The sequence below is a fragment of the Lacerta agilis genome, chromosome 6 (assembly GCF_009819535.1).
Source record: "Lacerta agilis isolate rLacAgi1 chromosome 6, rLacAgi1.pri, whole genome shotgun sequence".
In the NCBI taxonomy this organism is placed as follows: Eukaryota; Metazoa; Chordata; class Lepidosauria; order Squamata; family Lacertidae; genus Lacerta; species Lacerta agilis.
The window spans coordinates 57,287,175-57,305,750 of NC_046317.1; the positions used below are offsets into that span (position 1 = coordinate 57,287,175).

Sequence of the window (18,576 nt, forward strand, 5' to 3'; positions counted from 1 at the left end):
ATATGGGGGTTACAGTAAAGTATATCTATACTGCCTTTATGCTGGGTGAATCACTTACCACTGGCAAGCTGGCTGATTCTCATGCAGATTTTCACAAAGAGATATGATTGCTTAACATAGGAGAGAAGGGGGGCTGAGCAAAGAAGCTTGAAGAGCATAATTTTTTTACACACATTTTCCTGCATAGCAAGTTTTTGTTTGATAACATTTCAAGCCTCCTGGAGAAGAGATTCATAGAATAAATCAAGCCAAGTTCATTAATAGTCCACATATCTTAAAAGAACAAATATTTGATTTCATTCAGCTGAGTTTATTTCATTTAAAAGAAACTCAAAAATATAACAAAGCACAATAAAACCTTCCCACCGGAGCGGTACCTATTTATCTACTTGCACTTTGATGTGCTTTCAAACTGCTAGGTGAGCAGGAGCGGGGACCGAATAACGGGAGCTCACCCCGTCACAGGGATTTAAATTGCCAACCTTCTGATTGGCAAGCCCTAAGCTCTGTGGTTTAGACCACAGAGCCACATGGTCCTTTTACCTTTTACCTTACCTAATATTGTAAATCCAGGCTAAAAGGGGGGAAATGTGTTGTAGCCAACCACTAGAAGCACAGTTACCTAAGTGTGTTAGCTATGACCATTGTTGAATGAATAAATGCCGGTTTCCTCCTATAGAGGGCACATGCTATCTTTTATGTTCTCTAATTGTATTGCTTTTTAAATATGAGGAACTTAATGTTTCCGTTGGTGTAGCCTGTTTCAGCAAAAAGAAAAGAAATCTTGTTGCCACATAAATAACACATTTTTGGCACGAGCCTGTTTACATGAAACCTGTTTCTTTGGTGTATCAAAAATTTCTATTGTTGTTGTTTAGTCGTGTCTGACTCTTTGTGACCCCATGGACCAGAGCACGCCAGGCACTCGTGTCTTCCACTGCCTCCCGCAGTTTGGTCAGACTCATGTTGGTAGCTTCGAGAACACTGTCCAACCATCTTGTCCTCTGTCGTCCCCTTCTCCTTGTGCCCTCAATCTTTCCCAACATCCGGGTCTTTTCCAGGGAGTCTCACGAGGTGGCAAAAGTACAGTATTTGAGCCTCAGCTTCAGGATCTGTCCTTCCAGTGAGCATTTCTATAGTTTCTATAGTTGTGGGTTATACATTTATTTACAGAATGCTTTAAAAGCCCAAGGCTGCATGCACAATCCCCTGTTTGTAGCAAAAAAAATAATGTTTTTTTCAATGCGAAATCATTCATGCTTGTCCTCATAATGTTTTCAGTCTAAATTGATTCTATATCCTGCCTATATCCTTGGATTTGTACACTGCTAATAAACTAGCAAGCATAACACGGGAAGTAAAAACTAAGATTAATCTTCCTTTTTCCTTTTTCTGCATACAATTTGTGGATCATATTTTGTTTTCTCTTCTTAGATTGCACTACAGTAGGGAGCTGTTGAGTTGAGGAGAAATGAGAGAAGCAACAGTTTACCCCTTTATCAGCTGGCTTTGCATGCAAATGTGGATATTCCCTAGCTAGAAAAACATTTTCCTGAACTTTGAAGGCATGTTTGATAAGGCCTACTTACAGTATTAAATGTTATATAACTTTGACTTAGATTTGCATAGGGAGTCAAGTCTTTTATTGTCTTGGACAGAATCTAATTGGATGCACTGTATAAATAAAGAAGAACCCATCCTATTTTTTGGCATCTGTAAGATTAATTTCTATTTTTTTGCACATCTACCATAAGGAACAGCTAAAACATCACAAATTAGGGAATAAGCATTTGGGTTCACTAGAACTCTGTCTTCAGGCTTAAATGTTCATTAAAGACAAGAAAGGGGAAAATGTGTGTCATGGGCATATGTCATGAAACATATTTTTCTCTTCTCTTCTCAATCTTTGGCTGGTTGACCTTACTGAATATCCCCCTTGAAGAAGAGTTCTGAGTAATTCAAAAGCTCACTCATTACATTATTGCAGTAATTTAGGAACTATCAGTAGGTATCTAACGTAATGCTTACAGTAGATTTTTTGGGAAGAGAAGCAAACCAAGACCACCTAAATATCTATACCTTCCTTTTCATGTTGGCATCACCTCTGATCATACCCCTGATTACTTAAATGTATTTTAAAATTGTGTTCCTGGAAAAGTGCTTATAACGTTTGGCTCTGTTTTCTGCTGCCTTAACAAAGGAAACAATTGAACATTATATCTCATAAATAGAGTTTATAAGCAATTTTCTTCCAATGAGAATTTTTATTGGGATAGTCTTTGATATAGGTTGACACTGGTTCTCAACAAATCAAATTATATACACAAGGTGGTGGTTGCCACCCCTGTGGTGCCAGGATTAAGCAATGAAAATGATTCAGTATAAAATGCATCCTATTTAATGGTGTTGTAATGAAAACCCATTAGGCTGCAATCCTATACCCATTTTACCTGGAAGTAAAGCCCACTGAACTTACTTTTGAATGCACATGTATAGTTTTGCATCTATATTTAGCTTATCTGTGTTTGACTTATATTTAACTTAAATGTTGGATCAATTTTATGGGTAGATTAAATGGCTAGGGTTGCCCAAGGTGAGAAACTTTTTTAATACACTGGACCTTGAGTAATGCTGAAGCTGCTGTACCTCCACTAGTCTTCTTCCACATACCCCAGCTGTGGTGCAAAATTAGTCGTCCTCGTCAAGGTTGGTTGGAGAAGAACAGGGTGGAGGTGCAGAGGTAACAGATTTCTCTGTGCATCAGAGCATATAAAAGCTCAGCCATTGTCTTAAAGCAAGAACTGGCAAACCTGCTGGTCACAGTTTTGTTTACAGTGAAGTTGCTAGGCATCTGACCTGGTTTTGGCCAAATAGGCATAGCCAGGGCCTGGGAGTGACGTACATCTGGAACATGCATCCATGTATCCCTGTTGGCCTAAGAAGCCTTTAAAGGGATCTAGGGTTAACATATCACTTGTTCTGAATTATTCTTGTTCAATAGGCTTCTTTTGTGGTCTAGTCAGTTATCCTATACTTATGCCAGAACCTGGTGGTGTATTAACCTTGGTTGTGTATTAACCTGAATTCCCCTGGTACCTTCTTGGGCACCGTAGCTAAGGAGACACCTAAAAGTCTGGTTGAGAGAAGGGGCCCACAATCCAGTTTGCCACTAGCTCCTTGTTTATTTTTGCTGTGGCAATTTTGGGTAGCTCTGGAACCACTTTCTGGTTTGACACTTCCAATACCTGTGCTCACCTATGGCTGGTATGTGAAGACCCTTGGTAAAGTCCTCCCAAAGGTAACCCATCATTTGGCAGTCTGGATACAAATACAGAAGCAAGTGCAAGGCAGCAGGGTGTACTGGAGAGAGGGTGAGGGAGCATAGGACATGAGGTCTGGGTGGGTGATTACTCCCTCTCTCCCACACCAGTGGAAGGGGCAGGGTGCCAGTATCCTTCCTTGGTCCCCCCAGTATCCTTCCTGGGGTCCTCAAAAGCAGCAGTGGGGGGGGCATGAGTACAGGTACAAGTGGGTTGAGAGTGGAGAGCGAGGCAAAGTTCACACTTGTGCGTGACCTTACAATGAAGTCTTTGGCAGGCCTCCTGATTAAATTTTCAGCAAACAAGGTGTAAGGGGTCCCGCTTGGAAGCAGGGCTTGTTTGTTTAAAGGCCCTCTGACTTCTCTCTGATATGAGGTCCACCATCTTGAGCCAGAAAACACTGTTATGTAGATTCCACCTGGCATGGGGATTGTTGGAGGCCCTCTTATGGAAGGCCTTGTCATAATGGAATAGCCTGCTTGGTGGAATAACCTGAACCCTCCTCTTTTTTTCAGACCTCCAAGATATTTTAGGTTTCCTTTTCCTAATTCAGGAGGCAACAACGTAAAAACATAAATGTAATAACCATTGGCCTCAGCCCTGACAAATTGCTACATGTCAATGGTGGGTGGGACAAGAGGGAAAGGAAATGGAGCAACTGATGTATCTCTAACATTTTACAATAGGGTACTTTCCAGCCACGCAAAAGTTAGAGGACATCTCTCTGCCCTCCATCCAGGCAAACAAGAGGCATTATCACAGGTCAAGAACATGTTCTAGCCAGGCAAAAGCACTATCAGATTGTGCAGAGCAGAGCTGGGGAGGAAGCATTAGCTTTGGAAAGGGTATGGCCTGGGCTGATTCTTCAGAATAGAAAAGGCATAAGGGCTTCCCTGCTTCAGATTGGAGTGGGGCCAGGAGGAACCGCACATCATCAGGGGTGGGGTCAAATGCACAGCACCACAGCATGCTTATTTAGTTATTTATTGCCCATTCACACAAGCCAGATATAAAGGGGTGTTTTATCCTTACTTGAGTGTCTTCTCTCCATAGCTTTGCATTTTTGTAGCAAGTACGTAATAAGGCTTCTAACCAGGAAGTAAAGTCACTGTTATTGTTGGCATGGAGACAGCATTACAGTAAAAAGGATGTTGTTAATTTCCACTAAAAGCCAAACAAATACTATAGAAGTGAAGTACTTTACTGTTGAACTTAATGCAGGAGTAAGCTGTTTGAAAAGGCAGCTGTGAACACATCCATTTGTGTTCTTTAATTGCTAATATATTATTAGCTATAGAGTACTCTGTTCAGCAACCACAGGAAGAAGTCAGAAAGTGGAAAGGGTGTGGGAACTGAGCTTTTTCATGACACCAGTACTGTGCCCATCCGTACTGAACATTTCAGAAAGATAACATCATTTTTTAAAAATAGTCTATACAATAAAAAGAATCAGACTGTTTGTTTTATCAAAGGAAATCACATCCTCTACAGTGCCACGAGGTAGTCTCTCTGAAGTCAACACTTAGTCAATAACTATATTTACTTTAAAAATCATTATGGGATAGATTATGTAGATATAGATTAACCATGGGAGGGTTTAATTACTCATTTGTGCCTATGGGCATCTGACAATAGTGATTTTCCTTAGGCAAAAATCTCCCTAAGTATTATTCTCAATTTTTTGTGTGTGTATCAGGTCTGCCCGCTGCACTATTCAGTAACAATAAAGCAGCCTCCCTTCACCCTAATTTCAGCCCTCCTGTGTTTATGCAGGGGTGTGTGTGTGTGTGTGCTAGGGGAGAAAATATATAGTCAACTGAGTGCGGGGAGCATATCCATCCATTTTTTTTAGCTTTTTACATTTTTATTCCATTTTTCCCTTAAAGACATTATATACAGGATTAGATTTGGGAGCATGGGGAACAACAAATTACTCACTAATCCCATAAGATTCTAGACTAATTTCATAATGAACAGAATAATTCCTTTCACCATGACATTTCAGCATTCTAAAAAAGGTGGACTTAGAAAGATGAAAAGCTGCTCTCATTTCACTACTTTTGTAGCAATTACCACAACAACACAATGAAATGGTTCTGCTTTGAGGTAACTAAAATGTTACGCTCCAGGAAAGAGCAGAATATCTGAAGAATTCTCTTGATTATCCAAAATTTGGATGTCCCAACAGACCTTCAGGATGATAATTCATTTATTGCTCATTACTTTATCCCACCCTTTTAATTTATTTATTTAATTTCTATACCGCTTTATATTTTTAAGAAAAATCTCAAAGCGGTTTACAGCATATTAAATCAAGATCCTTCTTCCAAGATGCTAATATATGGCTATCTCACATTATCTATAGGTTAGGCTGCGAAAGAGTGACTTAAGAGGGCAGTGCTATGGCAATGTCTGCCGGGATAAGCACTTTAGGATGCAACAGATACCTGGCTCAACCAGCATTTAAGCCTCCATGCTGGTTCAGCAGATGATTCACTGGTGTAACTTGTTCAGCTGGCTGCGCTGAAGCCAGTGTAAGTCCCCCCAAAAGGGGCATTATGAGGCAGGACCAGAGAGTGGGGACTTAGGCTGCTTACCTTGTTCAGCTCAGTCATGTGACCTGGCAACTTGGCATAGGCACTATTTTAAAAGCTTGTTTTCCATCTACAAGGCTTCTAGGCAAAGCAGCAGCAGCCCATCTACTAAATGAGATTTGGACCTGGTGTAATGTTACATTGCCTTACCCAAAGGAACTGAATGAGCCTCATGCTGAATCGGGGTTTGAAGCCTGGTATCCCAGAGGAAGTCTTAACATTGGTTCATTAGGCTACACAACAAAGAGCACTTACTTGCTACTCAATGTAAACTGATAATAATAAAAACAAAATAAAATAAAAAATTCCTTCCAGTAGCACCTTAGAGACCAACTAAGTTTGTTCTTGGTATGAGCTTTCGTGTGCATGCACACTTCTTCAGATACACTGAAACGGAAGTCACCAGACCCTTAAATATAGTGTATATAAATATACACTAAATATAGTGTATCTGAAGAAGTGTGCATGCACACGAAAGCTCATACCAAGAACAAATTTAGTTGGTCTCTAAGGTGCTACTGGAAGGAATTTTTTATTTTATTTTGTTTTGACTATGGCAGACCAACACGGCTACCTACCTGTAACTGATAATAATTTTTATTTCATTAAGTGCTTTTGATCTCAGGGTTAAAAGATAACTAAGTTTTACTCAGACCCATTTAACTTAATGGACCTAAGTTAATCATAGTTACAGGTAGGTAGCCATGTTGGTCTGCCATAGTCGAAACAAAATAAAAAAATTCATTCCAGTAGCACCTTAGAGACCAACTAAGTTTGTTCTTGGTATGAGCTTTCGTGTGCTCATACCAAGAACAAACTTAGTTGTTCTCTAAGGTGCTACTGGAAGGAATTTTTTAATTTTGTTTCCACTACTAAGTTAATCATGTTCGTCATTTTCGGAGTTGGACTAGTATTAGATACAACCCAATGACAATACTTATTTACTGTTTCATGCCACAGAGCGAACAAGAACTGCACATTTAATACAGTGAGGGGGGAAAGTATTTGATCCCCTGCTAAATTTGCCTGTTTGCCCTCTGACGAAGAAATGACCAGTCCAAATTTTAATGGTAGGTTTATTGTAGCTGTGAGAGAAAGAATAACAACAGGAAAAGCCCCAGAAATCCAGAAGACAAAAGTCAAAGATTGATGTGCATTATAATGAGTAAAATAAGTATTTGATCCCCTATCAACCAGCCAGATGCCAGGCTACCTGGTATCTTCACTGTATGTAACAAACAGAGATTAGAAGCACCTGCTGTAAGGGAGAGGTCTTACCTGTAATCCCAGCTCATTACAGTACCTGTACAAAAGACATCTGTCGACAGAAGCAATCAATCCAGCAGATTCCAAAGTAGCCACCATGACCAAGACTAAAGAGCTGTCCAAGGATGTCAGGGACAAGATTGTAGACCTGCACAAGGTTGGACTGGGCTACAAGACTGTTGCCAAGCAGCTTGGTGAGAAGGTGACAACAGCTGGTGCAGTAATTCACAAATGGAAGAAACACAAAACAACTGTCAACTTCCCTTGGTCTGGGACTCCATGCAAGATCTCATCTCGTGGAGTTGCAATGATCATGAGAACGGTGATGAAGCAGCCCAGAACTACACGGGGGGGGGGGACGACTTGTCAATGAACTCAGGGCAGGTGGGAGCATAGTCAACATGAAAACAACTGGTAACACACTACACTGTGAAGGACTGAAATTTTGCAGAGCCCGCAAGGTCCCCATGCTCAAGACAGCACATGTACAGGCCCATCTGCATTTTGCCAATGCACATCTGAATGACCCAGAGGAGAACTGGGTGAAAGATGAGACCAAAATCGAGCTGTATGGCATCAACTCAACTTGCCGTGTTTGGAGGAATAGGAGTGCTGCCTATGACCCCAAGAACACCATCCCCACTGTCAAACATGGAGGGGGACATATTATGCTTTGGGGGTGTTTTTCTGCTAAGGGGACAGGACACTTTCACTGTATCGAAGGGACGATGGACGGGACCATGTATCGTCAAATCTTGGGTGAGCACCTCCTTCCCTCAGCCAGGGCATTGAAAATGGGTCAAGGATGGGTATTCCAGCATGACAGTGACCCAAAACACACGGCCAAGGCAACAAAGGAGTGGCTCAAGAAGAAGCACATTAAGGTCCTCTCCAGACCTTAATCCCATCTGTGGAGGGAGCTGAAGGTTTGAGTAGCTACACATCAGCCTCGAAATCTGGCTGACTTGGAGAGGATCTGAAAAGAGGAGTGGGACAAAATACCTCCTGAGATGTGTGCAAACCTGGTGGCCTCCTACAAGAAACGTCTGACCTCTGTAATTGCCAAGGGTTTTGCCACCAAGTACTAAGTCATATTTTGCAAAGGGATCAAATACTTATTTCACTCATTATAATGCACATCAATCTCTGACTTTTGTCTTCTGGGTTTCTTGGGGTTTTCCTGTTGTTATTCTGTCTCTCACAACTACAATAAACCTATTAAAATTATGGACTGGTCATTTCTTCATCAGAGGGCAAATGGGCAAATTTAGCAGGGGATAAAATACTTTCCCCCCTCTGTACTGCATATACAGAGAGAGAGAGAGAGAGAGAGAGAGAGAGAGAGTGCCAAAAGTTTGGTAAGCAGTTGAAGGTATCAGCCTTAGAAAAATGAATTGGTAGAACTGTTTAAGCAGCACCCATGACATAAAGGTAGACTGGTAATTTTTTTCTAGAGATAGTTATACTCTTTATTTTTTCCTCATGTTGCTTTACAAAACCTGTCCCCCATTTCCTCATATTGTGAAAGACAAGGATATATGCAAAGCAGAGAGTGGGTGAGGCTGTAAGACAAATTTAACAAAATAGCCTGCTTTCATACCTTGCCTTGCTTTGGATGATGCAACAGTTCTTCAGAAAGGGAGTAACAACAATTATTTTGGCAGTATTGCCAAGAATGTGGTTGTCATGCCAGTCCCTATGTCAAGGAATTGAATTTGACCTCATCAGTTATACTGCTTTCTATCCTAAGTAGGCAAATCAAACTAAAAAGATTCCTCCTTATCTGTTAGCTAACATAAATGCATAAGAAAGATAAACACATGAGAAGAACAATGTTGCATTTGTACTTCCTGCTTTTCTCCTGCTGCCATAGCAAAATTCTGACCAGTTTCAGAGACACCACTAATTAGAAGCTATGTACTAGAAAATGAAAGCTTACAAAAGGCTAAGAAGGGTAATAAAATAAGTATATAAAAGTACAGAGTGTGGAAAGAGGGAATAAAGAATCTTCTGTTACTCATACATACAGTGGTACCTTGGGTTACAGACACTTCAGGTTACAGACTCCGCTAACCCAGAAATAGTACCTTGGGTTAAGAACTTTACTTCAGGATGAGAACAGAAATTGCATGATGGTGGCGCAGCGGCAGCGGGATGCCCCATTAGCTAAAGTGGTACCTCAGGTTAAAAACAGTTTCAGGTTAAGAACGGACCTCCAGAACGAATTAAGTTCTTAACCTGAGGTACCACTGTAAAGGGATTGGCTAGAAACTTGAGATAGACAAACAGAAGTACACAGGCTCCCGCAGATTGAGCAGATGACACTAATGGTGGGTCCAACAGTCAAGAAGGTGGTTTCTGCATGTGCTTCAGAGGGAAGTGAGGGGCAGATGGGACACATCAACCTCATCAACCAGAAGTAAAACTCTGTTCCTAAACCTTCACTGCCTTATGGAATATATTTGGGAGAACACTACAGAAATATGTAGTACAATCCCTAAGACAGTTGGAGGGCGCCTTGTATGCCGCCTTCTGACAGGAAGTTGATACAAAACGCTGTTCTGCTTTCCTTTAGACCATTATCAGCATGACCAAGATGGGGGTCTTATTGTCTAGGCAACACAGGACTGCCATACACACTGCCCAGGCTTGTACCCTGGGGGCCACTTTGATGCTGCTAATGCAGCAGATGGCTTCGCCCTTGGAGGCACACACCACTGCCTCTTGAGACAGATGAATGCCAGATTGTGTGCATATGTTTGCAGGGGTAGTGCTTGTGGATGGATAGTGGCAGTCAGAATTGCCCAATCCTCTTCTAAGCCAAACTAACGAAAAAAACAGGAGATTTACAAAAGCTTGGCATGCTTGCTTCATTGAAACCATAGCAGTAGCCTGGCCATACCAGGCCAGGGTGGGGTGGGGGGCTGTAGGGCGTCATGGGGGTCTCTGTTTGGAAATGATACCAGAGGTGCAATGCTGTGGGGTTCCATTAGGTCCTATCTGCACTATACATTTAAAGTAGTAAGCTTTAATCTGCCCCAGATGCAAGAAAACATTCTCTGCTGCATCATACTCTACTACAGCATAGGCAGGTGCTGCAACCTTCCAGCAGTTTGACTTCACCCCTAAGGGCACACTCCTCCATTGTCACCTAAGGCAGATGGATGCCAACAAATAACACTTTAAGCAGTCATGGGATGTGTAGTTGGTAAGGCCATTGAGAGGGGGCTCTTATTCCCCCCCCCTACTGCTAATTTCCAGGGTTTCTTGGGATGTGGGATCAATTGTTAAACCACTCTGAGAATTACAGCTCAGAGGGGAATAGGGGGTCGTCTTCTGTGGGAACGAATTCGGGTCCCTAGAGCCCCGCCCCCAACAGCTTGGGCTGCCATGCGCGGAGCCCGTTATCCCCTCAGGGGTCAGAGAGCTGACTCATCACGCGGCTGTTATCCGAAAGTTTTAGTTTCCCCTCAGTTATGGTTTCGCCCACATTTTCCACCCGCCAATCCCGAGCGTGCTCTTGCCCGCAACCTCCAACCAGCACGCGCGGCAGCATTGGGGCGTTAGCTGTTACCGGGAGCCGATAATGGCGGAGGCGGTTCCTCATGTGGCTCCTCCTCCACGCCTTCCTCCCGGCGGAGCCTCCGAGGCGACGCCGCGGCTCACGCCCCTTGGCCAGAGAAGCACGCCGCCGCCGCCGCCGCTCCCTTCCCGTCGAGTCATTTCCTGGGCCGCTCCGTAGCTTTGCTTTTCAGCTGCGGAGGGAGCTGCGGCGACGCTTTCTCTTTCTCTCACTCCGACCGGGTCTCTCTCTCGTGCGATGGCGCCTCTTTCCGGCTTCCCTGGCAGGGGGCAGTTTTCGTTGGCGCTGCTGCTGCTGCTTTCCTCGCTGTCCAGAGTTCAAGGTGAGGTGGGGGGGGGGGGGCCTTCGGGATGCCCGTCTGTTCTTCTGTCAAATGGGAGGCGCCCCGCCTCCCTCCAGAGACGGATCATGTCCGAGGGAGAAACAAGGCTTTTTCGGGGATGGCGAAGGCAATTCCCGCGGGAACTAGGAGCCTGCCTGTATTTACCTGAAGTCTGCTCTCTTTTCATTCCCACGTGTTTGTTTTTGTTATGCCTTCTGGAGCAACAAAAATCTGCTCCGCCTTCGGCTGTGATAGCACTTCAGATATTTGGAAACAGCCGCCACATCTCCCCTTAAATATTCCGTTTTTCCAGGCCTACTTCCTAACACCTTTAACTATACTGGATGCCTTACTTTTGAAATGCTTCTGGGGCATATGAATAATGTGTTGCAATTCTGGACAAGCCCAGAGCTTCCCTGACCTTGCTGTGGGTCCTTTTTGCTTTCTTCTTCCTTTATCTTGTACTGTTTTCAAGAGTCAAAAGCAAAAAACAGGGAGTCTCCTTGACTAATGATGTCAGTACTAAGACAGGCAGCCAGGCAGTGCTAGACACAGTGTCACATAAGATCACTGCATGCAGGGGAGGGCTCTTAATATAAAAGTGGCAGCCTGCCCACCTGATCCAAGAGCCTGTGTCATAAATGAGCATCCATGGTATTCACAACATACCTTGATTTGAACACTACAGCATGCTCTATAAGCACATTGGACATGTGCTGGACAGCCCTGGCATTTGTCTACTATGTGTTTGTTGTTTCCTTTTGCTGTCTCTTTGAATACAATTTTTATTGCATGGACTTGAAGTAGTTGTGAGACAGCTACCTAACATTCCAAATGGCATGGCAGTTACTACAAAACATGTAAATTTATTTGGTGCGTTATATGTCACTAAGATTTAAGGATGTCATTATCTTGTTGCCTCCAAAACTTCCTAACCAGGAATAGCCAAATATGAAGCGGTGAGGGTAAATATGTTTTTGTACATCGCCTCACTTCCAATAAGAAGATTGTGCATTAATTCTTGAAAAGCTGAAGGCCATAGTTTGGCAATAATATATGCATCTTAGGACCAACCAAAAGGTCACAGGCAAGGTTTCAAATGAACTAGGACTTTGTTGGGGATTTGTCATGATTGCATCACAGGATTGGAGGAAGAAAACATAGGTGTGTTGTTGTTGTTGTTGTTCAGTCGTTCAGTCGTGTCCGACTCTTCGTGACCCCATGGACCAGCGCACGCCAGGCACGCCCATCCTTCACTGCCTCCCGCAGTTTGGCCAAACTCATGTTAGTAGCTTCGAGAATACTGTCCAACCATCTCATCCTTTGTCGTCCCCTTCTCCTTGTGCCCTCCATCTTTCCCAACATCAGGGTCTTTTCCAGGGAGTCTTCTCTTCTCATGAGGTGGCCAAAGTACTGGAGCCTCAACTTCAGGATCTGTCCTTCTAGTGAGCACTCAGGGCCGATTTCCTTGAGAATGGATAGGTTTAACATAGGTGTAAGAATTTGCAAAATTAATGTTTTCATTTACTCAAGATCCTTCAGAAAACCCCAATGCTGCAGTAGTTAATTGCTTACAGCTCTAGTAAATTTGTTGTGAAGAAAATAGTTCTTAATATTCGATGAAACATGTTTCTTTCTTAAAGCATTTCAGCTGGCTACTGCCTTTTTGAAAAGCATGTAATTCTTTGACAGCCTGACACAGGCAACCTGACAATAGACTCACAAGCAGTGTGTGCAATGGGATATAAAACATGCTTCAGTGGATGGTCCCCTTCATCTTTCTGGATTTTGGCCCAGTACGGTAAGGCTGCAGTCCTATCCTCACTTACCTTCAAGCAAGCCCCATTGAAGTCAGTAGGGCTTACTTCCAGGTAGCTATGGTTATGATTGTTCTGTAGTAAGTCTTACTGTTGCCAGTCTTGTTCCAACAATGTTCTGCAAATGAAATACAGCAATCTATTAGGATATGGCTTTATAGATCCCATTAGAGGAAAATGTCATAGACATTTCTTTATGAATCATCCAGTGTTCAATGCTACAATGAACCTTGACTTCGCTCCCATAGCTTCAAAGCTTCCTATCAATTTTTATTTCCAGGTAATTGCAACCATCCACATGTAGCCAGTGCTACCCTAAGGAGCGGGGATCCAAAAGACAGTTATCCTGCTGGGACTGTTTTGCGCTACCGTTGCATTCCAGGTTATGAGCCTATTCCTGGAGAGACTCTTACTCTTACGTGTCTTGACACTTCAAGATGGTCAACAGAAAATCCAAAGTTTTGTCAAGGTGAGTTTCACTTACTTAGCAGAATATGTAAAACTATCGAACAGCCACCTTAGATCAGAGCAGTGGATTGGAGGAGATCTAGACACTTCAAAAAGTTAGGAAATAATACAGAAGGGTTTTCTATTGCAGTATGTTGAGGGCTTAAACTGGGAAGCTAGAATATTCTAAGTATTACTCCTCCCAGTGGTGGACTTAGGTGGTGAATGCCCTTGGGACTGTAGTCACAAAGGTGCTTCTAAGAAACAAGAACAAAGAAATAGCATCCTGGGAGGAACCCCAAAGTTCGCAGAAGTACCAAATAACAACTTTTAAGAAACCAAGGAGGCAAAAACAGCCTGATGAAGATGGAACATGAACTATCAGGTGGTTGGCTAACAGTGCGGGGCAGGAACTGGATGGAGAGGATGAATTTGTTTGGTGGAGAACGGGCATGACTGGCTTCTACCAACCTTCTCTTGAAAGGTGATGGAATATCACAGCATTTTGTTGCAGCTGGTCCCATTTGTTCTGTCTAATGCTGTTTCTTTCTAGTTCGTTGCACAGTTGGCCATTATTTATTTTGATTCCGAAGTTCCATACACAGAAAAGTATTTCCTTGTGTTTAAACTGAACCTGTGGTATGTTAAGCATGATGTGTCCTTCCTGTGGTACTTTAAGCATGATGTGTCCTTGCTGTGGTATGTTAAGCATGATGTGGCCTTTCTAGTTCTAGGATTAGATGTAATGGTAGGCTCCTGTTCTCTGTTCACTGCCACATTCTGCATTCAAATGCATTTCTCTTGCATATCTCTGAAGTATTCCCTTTTAAATTTAACAATGATTACACATAGATGAGGGTTCTACTTCAAGCAATCCAAATATATAAAAGATGAGATTGACCCAAAAAAGGCTTAAAACTGGCCTTGAGATGTCAACATGATTGATATACTGTTCTGATTGTTAAATGTAAAGGTACCCCTGACCCCCTCTGGGGTTGCGGCACTCATCTCGCTTTACTGGTCAAGGTAGCCGGCGTTTGTCCGCAGGCAGCTTCCAGGCCATTTGGCCAGCAGGACTAAGCCGCTTCTGGCAAACCAGAGCAGCGCACGGAAAGGCTGTTTACCCTCCCGCTGGAGTGGTACCCATTTATCTACTTGCACTTTGACGTGCTTTCAAACTTCTAGGTGGGCAGGAGCTGGGACCGAACAACGGGAGCTCAGCCTGTCTTGGGGATTTGAACCGCCAACCTTCTGATCGGCAAGCCTTGGCTCAGTGGTTTAGACCACAGCGCCACCCGCATCCCTACAGTTCTGATTGTCAAGCCATATAAAATAACTTTTACTAGCTATAACATCTTATTTTCCAAACCTTTGTTCATGTGACTAGTTCTGTTCAAATTTATAAGGTTACTCAATTAACATACAATTAACCAGTAGGGATTTATTGCTCCTAGTTAAGTTCTGAACAACCTCTCATTCTCCAGTACCTCATATCTGTGCTCATTTCCTTCTCTATCTGATCTTAAGTTCCCATCTTGCCCACCTAACCCGTCTTAATTGGATTTTTGAGGAGGCTGTGTCATGTATTTATAGTACTGTATGTGACGTAAAGCTCAGAAAGACCAGTGTGGTGATGCAGCGCTGTGAAATTCCACCAGAGTGGTGTAGCTTGCAGGGGGCTGGACTGGAGACTCTCTCTGATTGGCTGAAGGTACAGCTTGCCTGAGGGAGGGGGAGTCAGCACTTTGGGGGTCCGTCTCATCATAGATGCTGGGTGGCGCGGCGCGCCAGGGCGCCCAGCCCCCCAGGGGCACCCCCGCGAGCCCGCCGGCATGCCAGGCGCCCCCTCCCCAAACCGCCCCCGCCCCCATGGGGGGGCGGGCACTCTTGCCGGCGGGCGAGCTGCAAGCCGGCCGCCCTCCGGAGCCCGAGCTGGAGCGCTGGGAAGGGCGCGCAAAGCCCCGCGCCGCTCCAGCGCCACGCCCCTCATCCCCCGCTCGCCCACCCCCCCTCCCGAAGGGCGGCCAGCGCGGGAGGGAGGCGAGCGGAGAGGCGGCACGCCGGGGGCGCCAAGGGATCATTGTGCCACGGCGGCCGATCCCTTTAAGACGGCCCTGGTTTTGAGGATCATATCTGTAGCCAGAGAAGGAAGTCTCTGAGCTTAGTTTGAAAGATAGCGATTAGTGCCTTTTTAGGAGTGTACAGACAAGAGAAAAACTGGGAAGTTGAATAGGGGACAGGAGAAATAGAGTTTTTAGGGAACACTCTAGTTGAGTCTCCATTAAATAAGAAGCCTCAGGAATGTGATTTATAAAAGGTTGGAAATCTGACAAGGAAGTACCACCTTGTCGAAGAACCCAAGTATTAAGACCTAAGTTGTAACGTCTATACAATTAAGTTTAAGGAACTGAAGTGAAATAACTGAAAAGAAGCTGTGTGTTTGCCACCTTGTTTGGAAGCCTATAACACCCACTAAATTTAATATAAATATAAATACATTAACTTTCTTAAAAGATTTCTGTCTCCTTACACATCCTTTGTTTTACTAGTTTTGTTCTGTAAAATAAAACCTTTTTCCTGTTTAAATTCTCCAAGTCTCCAAATACCAGAGTTTTCCTCATAAAAACAAAAAGTTAACCAGTAGTTAATAGTTGGTTCACCTCAGTGACACAGCTCAAAGCTGTGAGAGACATCTGCAGCAACTCCAGACCTGTGGGAATTCCTGACCTATGGGGTACTTATATCTGGCTGCTTTAGCACCCATTTCCAGGCCAGGAGATTCAGCAGCAAAGTGGTTGTCAGAACATCTGAGAATGAGTGTTAAACCTATATAGCTCTTGGCCCTGTCCTAGTGAGTTCTATTGTATTTTTATATTAAATATATAGTAAGCTGCCTTGGACAATAATTAGCTGTAAATAAATAGTGAATAGAAATTGTATTAGGCAGCTGATACAGCAACCTCTTTCCTAAGCCATTTAAACTGGACCTGAAGGTTGAACTAGCTTCTTTAGCTGGATGCTTTAGTCGAGATTCCTGCATTACAGGGGGTTGGACTAGATGACCCTTGGAGTCCCTTCCAACTCTACAATTCTATTATTCTTACGATATCGTGATGGTGAGAGGTGCCAGCAGTGACAGCTCTTTTCCTGGAGAGGATCTTGTGTATTTAGCATTTTGGATGTCCTCAATTTAAAATAATGACTAGATGCTGCCCCAGCCTGATCCCCCCCCCCCACCATGACTGGAGATGTAAAATTTCTGAAAAGTTGAAGGAATTGGGGGGAGGGGTGGAATGCCACTGGAAAATATGCACAATATTTTCTTATTGGATCTAACTTCATTATTTTAAGAATATAAGTGCACAATAGCCTAGCAGGCACACAAAACTACTGTACTTAAAAGTACTGTACTTAACTGCCCTGTCATATTCATATGAAGGCTGGTAGATCAATTTAATTAATTAATTAAAGTATAACTGTTAAATTTATTTGAACAAAATACCTTAGTTTTAAACTTTGAGATAAACACAAGGGCATGAAAGCAGTATTACAACTTTGTAGTCAACAAAAGAGAATTTTTTATTATCTCAGCTGTCTTCTTTTTTGATGCTACACAGTGTCAGCACTAACAAAACTTAGAACATCTATTTGCCAGAAGTGACAAAAGGATAAGTGTACAATAAGTGAAGAAATGATCTTTCAGCTGCTTTCAACTCAAAAAGGAGAAAAGAAACAACCCTAAAGGCCGGATGCAGCCAACAGATGACCTTGTTATGAAAAACCAATAAAACTGGATACCTGTTAGAGAAGATAGTATTTTCAAGAGCACTTCCAGACTGTCTTTATTTTGCAGGTGGGATCCAATCTAATACCCACAGACAGCACAGTGTATTTGGTGCCCTTGTGGAGCAAACCTGCTGCTTTTTTAAAAAATAGGCTTCTTGCAGTAAAGTGTTTGGCAGGAAAATGCACTGAAGATTGTGGTGTAACAGTTTTTTTGACACAATGTTGTATAACCTCTCTACACACACAAAAAGCATGAATGCTCTACAGGTCATCTGGAAATGACCTTGGTTCCTGTAGTGTTGTTGGCATCCAACTGTCTCAAGATGTGAGCAGCACCCAAATGACCTCCCAGGGATGCAAGCTTGGGTGGTGTTTAAGGATGTGCTGGGCAGCCCAGACCACAATACCCCCACTTTTGGCCTCTCTTTTTTGTAAAATACAGTGGTACCTTGCTAGACGAATGCCTCGCTAGACGAAAAACTCGCTAGACGAAAGGCATTCGCTAGCGAAAGGCTGTCTCGCAAGACGAATTTTTCTATGGGCTTGCCTCGCAAGACGAAAAATTTCCGCGATTCCCCCCTCCCATCAAACCGCTATTCCCCCGTTGGTGCTTCGCAAGACGAAAAATTCGCTATACGACAGCACTTGCAGAACGAATTAATTTTGTCTTGCAAGGCACCACTGTAAAATGTATTAATTTTTTCACCCCCCCCCCCAAGAATTACATTATAACATATATCATAATTCACCAATCCCAAATTATCCCTCCCCCCTGGACTTCCCTCAACCTCCTTTTTCTAGTTTATTTTCAATATCAAATCCTGCTTATTTCCTTTACATTCATTTTTTTATATTTAATCTTATAATTTATATAAATTTTGTTATTTGTAAATGGTTACTCAAAACCTGCTAATGAGTCCAATTCTTTGCATTGTTTCTGTAGATAAACCGAAAATGGTTCCCAATCTTCTTTAAAGGATTTTTTGTCCTTATTTAGTAGTCTGTCAGTTAGTTTTGCCATTTCGGCATATTCTGTAAGTTTTTCTTGCCATTCTTCTTTTAATTGGTATCTTATCGCTTTTCCATCTTTGTGCCAATTACATCCTTGTCGCAGTTGTAGCATACATAAAAAGTCTATGTTTCCCCTTTGGCAAATCTTGACATAAAATTCCGAGCAAAAAGGCTTCTGGGGTTTTAACAAAGTTATCTTAAACATTTTTTTAATTTCATTATATATCATTTCCCAATAATTTTTAACTATTTTACAATTCCATCATAAATGATAAAACGTGCCTTCCTTCTCTTTACACTTCCAACACTTATTGGAGCTTGATCTATACATTTTTGCCATTTTCATTGGTGTGATATACCAACTGTACATCCATTTCATATAATTCTCTTTTAATAATATACAATTGGTAAATTTCAAATTTACTCTCCA

General features: G+C 42.8%; 1 protein-coding gene across 1 annotated transcript in view; it reads left to right on the forward strand.

The window, feature by feature from the left end:
* CR1 (complement C3b/C4b receptor 1 (Knops blood group)) overlaps nt 1–18,576 on the forward strand; it is a 97,211-nt gene that overhangs the window by 17,387 nt on the left and 61,248 nt on the right. The window contains exon 8 of the mRNA XM_033153971.1: nt 13,183–13,371. Within this exon, the coding sequence (XP_033009862.1) occupies nt 13,183–13,371 (189 nt within the window). The remainder of the gene's footprint in view (nt 1–13,182; nt 13,372–18,576) is intronic.